The 7,082-nt window shown below is 40.5% G+C and overlaps 1 protein-coding gene across 2 annotated transcripts; it reads right to left on the reverse strand.

Moving 5' to 3' along the window:
- Positions 1-237: 237 nt before the first annotated feature.
- RNF7 (ring finger protein 7) lies at positions 238-6,865 on the reverse strand. Of its 2 annotated transcripts, none has more exons than XM_079923043.1 (3): positions 6,632-6,865; positions 2,881-2,928; positions 238-1,269 (listed from the first exon to the last, which is right to left on the reverse strand). In XM_079923043.1, exons 1-3 carry the CDS (start codon positions 6,797-6,799, stop codon positions 1,213-1,215), a joined length of 273 nt encoding a protein of 90 aa, XP_079779169.1. In that variant the 5' UTR covers positions 6,800-6,865; the 3' UTR covers positions 238-1,212. The 2 variants fall into 2 exon arrangements, with proteins under 2 accessions (XP_079779169.1, XP_079779168.1); XM_079923042.1 differs by having other exon boundaries at positions 6,625-6,857.
- Positions 6,866-7,082: the final 217 nt, after the last annotated feature.

Below are 7,082 nucleotides of genomic sequence, written 5' to 3' on the forward strand. Positions count from 1 at the left end.
AAATTCTGAAACTGCAGAAGTGAATGGTTAAGATTTTGGTTTTTTAAATGCATAGCAGTAGCCTCTATTATGGAAAAATTCATGGGTTCATAAATTGTGGCTCACAAATTGTTCCTTGATAACTTCCACTGAATGTGAGTTGGTTTGATAAAATTTAAGTATTTTCTTACACTTATGTTTCTAGGTAATAAAGTTAAAATTTTATTACCACCAATGAAAGAGCAAATGAATATTTTTTCAAATTAAACAAAAGCATTCACTTGACAAATTAGCTTATTAAGTTGAAGGTTGTGCATAAAATTGCAATAATGACAATTCAAATGAGGTAAACAGAATAAACCGTTTATTAAAACATCGTGTGATAAAATAAACTTTTTGATCCAATGCTACAATGGTAAACATTTTCCCCTCATTAACGTTCCACCTAAAACACAGTTAAATTACAATGCAATATGACTAGATCTTGAAAATACTTCTGTCCTTTACCACTCAGTAATTGAACAGTGAGGTGAGTGCAGATCTAGGTTTTCTTGATGAGTCAGAGACAGAGGATGATAATGTAGAACACCACTGAAATCTCATACAACCAAAGGTTAAATTTTATTTACCCTGTTCACTGGTCCAAACTTTAAATTCTCATAATATCAAATAAAGATTTCATGAATCATCCCCCTCCCTGCCAAAAATAAATATTAGGAACAGATTAAGGATAAGAGTTGGGTTTTAAACTGCACTTTATTTGTTACTATAACATTTTTTTTTTTTTTAAACTGATCAACCATAAGCATGCAAAAAGTTCTCTTCTGAACGGAACTGCTTCCATAGCTCCTTGGATATCAGTAGGTAAATTATAAACGTTGTTCAACTTATAGTTCTCTCCTTTATAGCACTTATAAGCAGTGTGTGAGACACATACCACAGAGGTAGGAAAGACCATCTTTAATAAATTATCTTCTTAATTGTAGAGAATTTCTGCAAATAAAACTGAAAAAGGCTAACCCATGCCTCTGATGAGTCCCAAAAGACCGCAGATCCAGCGCCTCCGATTCAAAGAATTAGCCCCCTGGAGAGTACTAGCCTTTGTAGGGCACCTGATAACAAGATCCACCAGGGCTCCGAACAACTGCACAAAGACCACCTTCCACTGCTCTCATTTGCCGATTCTTTGGACCACCCAGTCCTGCTGGCAGAGAGGGCAGCGGTTGTTCTGTTTCACCCACAGGGACATGCAGCAGTTATGGAAGGAATGATTACATTCTCCCCAGACGACTGAAAGAAAAAAAAGAATATGTGACATTACATATTTCAATTTAAATTACCGAGCTCAAAATTCTAGCTTATTTTAGATTATGTAATAATTAGGGTTCATAATCTTGAATAAAGATGGTTAACTGGTCAAAATAATTTTTTCTAGCTATAAAGAAATGGAACCTTACATATGTAAATTACACTTAAGAAATGAGATACACCACTGTGCTTGGGAACTTTCCAACACTGCTTAGAATCTGTGGGTGCTGTGGTGGCCCCCAGTTCCTACATAGCTCCACATGGTGTCTTTCTCAAGTTAGGAGATTAAAAGGCTTTAGCCTTCTTTAGATTCCAGACTACCTCAGTCAGGCACTGACCCTGGAGACCTGTGGGTCTTTATTTTACTGAAAAATGTTCTCCTGATTTTTATTTAGCAAGATATAATGAATTTTAAATGTTTTTAGCTCATAGCAGGCTATTATAAACAGGTGACAGGCTTCTAAACATTATTAGTTGTACCTCTAGTGAGTTGTTTTCTGGAAGTGGTGAGGATCTGTGTCAAGTCATCCACAGGCAGTGCAATTCCTCACGTGACAAACAGAATGGAATTTTCAAAGTGGCTGGCTTTGAAAGAGAGGTCTCTTTCAAGAAAAGGGTCTCTCTATGATCAAATAAGGCTGGCCTACACCTCACAATTCCCAAATGAAAATTTTTAAAACAAACAGAATCGAAGAAAAAATTTTAACCAAGGGAAATCACCCATCATCTGGGATACAATCTCAAACATGGGCTTCATTTATCCCTTGCTTGACCAACTGAGCTATAACAGAACAATAAAAGAAATAGGAAAAAAAAAACAGGAAACAAACCTTTTTGTGAAAATTGGTTGTAGGAGTAGGAAGCTAGGGGACTCATTCTAAGTCTTTTGGGAGGAAGAAACAGGATTTTATCAAAACGACATAAATCATTAAGAAGCTGTATGTAAACCACACAAACACAAAGGTAACCTTTCATTTCAGGAAAATCCTTAAACACTTTTATATAGCAATCTAGAAGTGATGACCTCCAGAACTGGGACATAAAAACCTTTGAGTTGCTTAAATATTTGGCCTAAGACAACTTCTGTAGTCCCAGATGTAAATAAAATTTAACAAACTTTCTATAAACTACATCCAAAAAAATCTTGAGATTTAGAATTGTTTTTACCTCAGTAGAAAAGTTAAATACCGGATCATAAAAGAATATTGAATACTGAAATGCTTTGTTAGAATAAAATCCTGACTGACCAAAACTAACCTGTAACATACTCAAAACTTGAAGGATGTTTTGGCAAGTTCCTTATTTTATACTCTTCTTAATAGAAAAGAATTATTTTTTTTTGATTATCAAAATGTTTACCATGCCCATGTCTAGAATATATAACCAATTCTCTTCAATTAAAGCAACTGAAGGACTTACAGATTAATTCCATTAAGACCATTTGAGAACCAACACATTTTATATTAATAATGGATCACTGCTTTACAGTTTATTTTTGTGTATTGATAAAGTCAATCTTAATTGCAAATTCAAACATCCCCACTGAGAGAAAACCTTCAGTTGAAAAAGCAAGAGAACAAAATTACAACATACCAACACAATCCTCTTGTTTGTTTTCAGCTTGACATCTAAGACAGGCATCTAAAAGTAAACAAATAGCAATTCTCATTCTGATGCTCAGAATGCAATTTTTAAAACCCATACACTTCAAAGTCAAATAAAGGCCCAAAGGGTTAGAGATATAGATTAAAAGACTCATACTATTAATTTCTCATCTGAACATAACTGCTTAAAGATGAATAAGGTACAAGGCATCTACTAATTTACTTATGACCATGAGCAATTTCACAAGGGTTACTGACCCTCTATTTTTACAAGCTCTGATGAAAAGACCTTGGATGTAACCACCAGAGAAAAATATGCTATACTCCACTATATTAGGAGTTATAAGCTCACTGGGCATGTTCACACAGATCAACCTTATGAGCAGTTTATTTTCAAGACATCCTTTTAAATAAGCCATGCATATATATTGTATTTGCTTACACACAGATAGAAACTCTAGAATGATATCCAAGAAACTAATAATAAAGTTTACCTGGGAGGGGATGGAACGGGAAGGAGTTTTCACTGTGCACTTTCTCAAGTTTTTAAGTTATGTGACTGTATAATCTCTATAAAAATTAAATGTAAAAAACTCCTAAATACTAGGTTCTCTTTTTTTCTTTTTAAGGAAATGCTCCCTCTGAGCCCAAAGCATTTACCCGACAACAGTAAAATATTTTAATAAATTACCTGGGAGAAAACATGAGGAATGGGAACCAAAAGGGTATACTAGAAGTTTTCAAAATTGAATCTGTACTACTATTTGTTTGATGAAGGAGGTGATATAGAATATTTTAGGAACCAATTAAATGGACTCATTCACTAGCTGAAAGGAGTCAAAGTTGGGTAAAAGGAAGTTCAAACCAACAGAAAAAAATAGTTTTTAACATAAATTGGAGGAAAATAATTCTGTAAAAATAGAAACACGGTGGAGCTGAAGCCTGCTTCTCTTCTTACACTGGATTATGCTCAGGCATTTGTTTGCTCCTCTCTGCGTGCTCTCACCCTTAAGAAAACACACCACCCTGGCCTCTTCAGTGTGGATTAAAAACAACCACCGCCTCCTGAGGCCTTCTTCAATTCCACAATTACTGAGTATCTACTCTGTGCAAAGAGTAATGCACTGCCGACACCAAAATGACCAAGTCTGGGTCCCTGGTCTCACCAGTAAATGGCGAGGTAGATAGGCAAACAACTAAATATCATAAGGATCATGATATAAGGGTGAAGACATGGCTCTGGTTCTGTGTAATCACAGAATTAGAGTTCATGGTCCCAACTGTCTCTTTTACAAATTAGTAAAACAAGGCTCCAAAAAGTTAGCTCAAACGTCCACGTTAACATACAGCTGTGGAAGGTTACTCTGGCTCTTCATAACTTGACAGCACTAGCAAACCTGGTCGCCTCTTCCTCACCAGTGCTTGCTCGCTGTGCCATCTGCTCCTTTCAGAATGAAGGGGGGAGAGTGGAAACCCAGGAAGAGAGTGTTAACTACATCAGAATGGGCTGGCAGGCAAATCTTAGATCCAGAAGTCATAACCAATCATTTAGGCGTGTGAGATGAATTCCAAATATAAAGGACATGGGATTAAGTGGGCTCTTTGTATAATCTAGAAGCCTCTGAATTATGCTTATAGCTTGGATTTAGATTCATTATCAAAAACTGACCTAAATGGCTAAAAATGACTAACGTTGCAGATAAAGGAAAACATTTTCTTTTGATGATGTTCCTAATATCTAAAACAGCACATTTCTAAAGAGTATAGTAACACCTTTCAGAATGATGCTAAAAAACAAACTTCCTTCTGCTGTCACCTGACCACTAAGTGGATTTTAACACCTCATAAACAAAATACAGAGGTCTAGTCCAGAATACTTTCCTGAACCCAAAGCACAGCTGTTGTAAATCTGTAACATTAATCCACAGTAGCAGAATACTTGCTATAATTAGAAAGTTAATGTGAACCCTGAGTCATTTACAGCCCATACTTTGACTTACTTTAAATATCCCAGGAAAGTTTATTTCTTGCAAAATTGCACCCATTATTTTAAATTTTGCATTTCTGTTTACTATTTTAAAATTTTTCTTTAGGGAGAAAAATAAAATGTTCTTTTAGGAAATTCTTTTTTTTAAACTAAAGGAAATTTAGGGAATAAAATTTTTAACAGTTTGTCGTACAAAAGAACAAAAATCGCCCGGATAAGTGAAAAATGTCACTCAAACTGGAAATTATGATTCTAGTTTTTAAGAAAGGGGAAGGACAAGGGAGCTGTATTGCAGGCCAATAAACTAGGTACTTTTAAAACACACAATATAAGCGGATCACATCTGAAATCAAGCTCTTTTAAAAGTAAAAAATGTTTGAATCCCATGGTTGTAAATTCTCTTTAAAACAAATCCTTATGAATTAAAAAAATAAGAGCATATACTACAGAGACAGTAAATTGAGAAATCGCTTGATTCTGGTAGGTTTCAATTTTCATTCCTCAAGAAGGGAGAGCAATTTTTAAGTTATTTTCTCCAATTCTCTCATTTTTCAGTGCAAGACACAAAGATTTCAAACTATAGAAACCTCAGTGTTCTCCAACTACCTTCAAGAAACAACATTTAAGGGCTTCCCTGGTGGCGCAGCGGTTGAGAGTCCGTCTGCCGATGCAGGGGACATGGGTTCGAGCCCCGGTCCGGGAAAATCCCACATGCCGCGGAGCGGCTGGGCCCGTGAGCCATGGCCGCTGAGCCTGCGCGTCTGGAGCCTGTGCTCCGCAACGGGAGATGCTCTCAAATGCAGGAGTTTTAAATGTCCTATTTAAAAACATAACGTGCATTTCAAGAGCACCTCTTCTTCAAGGTGGTCGGAGATCTTAAAACATAAACCATATAAAACATAACGAGATGAAGCTGTTCTAAAAGGTTTCACTTGGTTCAATATTTTTATTAAATATATCATAGAAAGAAGTAACAGTTATTTGTAAAAGAGGGTTTTCCATAAAGGTCTGACTTCAGGGCACTGTCTTCTCCAAGAAATGGCATCCTATGATAGGAAGGGACCACGAAGGAGATGAAGTTTTATGTTTCTGAATAAAAGGGCTTACATCCTTCCCGTTCAAGCCAAGCGAGTGCTATCTGACCAGTCTCGAATCATCCAGCTTTAAAAGCCAGCAGAACAGTAGCCCATCCAGAAAGGCAACGGCTAGGAACATTTTTCTTCCCTGCGCCTCCTCAGAGCACGACTAGGGGTCGTTTTTGTGGAAGATGACTCCAGAGCATCACTTTGTTGTGTGTGACCAGAACCACTTTAGTGACCCGCTGACTCAGGGCCTTGACCCTGACCTCTCTGCGATCTTTTTGAAAAGGGTGCCGTAGCTGGCCACACAAACCGAAGTGGTTCCTCCCAGCTCCCATCAAATCGCCTACTTTTATTGTTGTGATCACACCCATCATTACCTGAAATTACCTTGTTTAACTGCACTGCTTACCACCCATTTCTCTCCCCAGAATACCAGTCCCCAGCGCTGGGCGCCTGCTGAACGACCCCACGGCCCCTGGCGGCGGCCGCAGCCCTCTGACCGGCGACAGCTCGGGCGTGGCCCGCGGTCCCCGGGCACCGGGGCAGGGCGACCCCGCCCCCACTCCTCCAGGAACAGTCTCTCCGAGGCTCGGTCTGTCCCCTACGCCCGGAGCCGGGCCCGCGGAGGCCGCAGCGCGGCCCGGGCCTCGCGTGCAGCGCTTACCCATCACCTGGACCCTACAGATGGCGCACGTATCGCACTCCACGTCCCAGCTCCACATGGCCACGGCGTTCCACTTCTTGAGAGAGAACATTTTGTCGCCTCCCGACTTGGATCCTGCGCTCCCGGAGTGAGAGGACAGGGCGCAGGGCTCCTCGCCGTCTTCCACGTCGGCCATGGCGGCGGCGCGAGGCCGGCGGCGGAGACGTTGGGTCGCGGGAGGCGGGAGGCTATGGCGGCTCCGCGGGGCCGCCCGACGGGCCACAGCGCCTCCCGCAGGCCGCGGGCCACCGCCGGCCCAGGACTGGGGCCGCCCGCGATTGGCTGGCGCGGCCGAGTGACGTCACGGTACGTCAGCGCCCGCGGCTTCCCGGTGCCTGGGTGTCTCGGTGTCCCGGGGTATCAGCGACCCCGCGCCTGGCCAGCTCAGGGGCCTGAGGGGCCCGGGGCCGACTCAGCAC

This window comes from Stenella coeruleoalba (assembly GCF_951394435.1).
Source record: "Stenella coeruleoalba genome assembly, chromosome: 5".
Taxonomy (NCBI): Eukaryota; Metazoa; Chordata; class Mammalia; order Artiodactyla; family Delphinidae; genus Stenella; species Stenella coeruleoalba.

Bases quoted from the DNA above. Each gene is read 5' to 3' on its own strand.
- RNF7 (XM_079923042.1), bottom strand. From the start codon at position 6,799: ATGGCCGACGTGGAAGACGGCGAGGAGCCCTGCGCCCTGTCCTCTCAC. The intron at 2,929-6,624 runs GTAAGCGCTGCA...GTTTACTTTTAG, and splicing joins CTGTAGGGTCCAGGTGATGG to ATGCCTGTCTTAGATGTCAA. The intron at 1,270-2,880 runs GTATGTTGTAAT...TTTTTCTTTCAG, and splicing joins CAAACAAGAGGATTGTGTTG to TCGTCTGGGGAGAATGTAAT.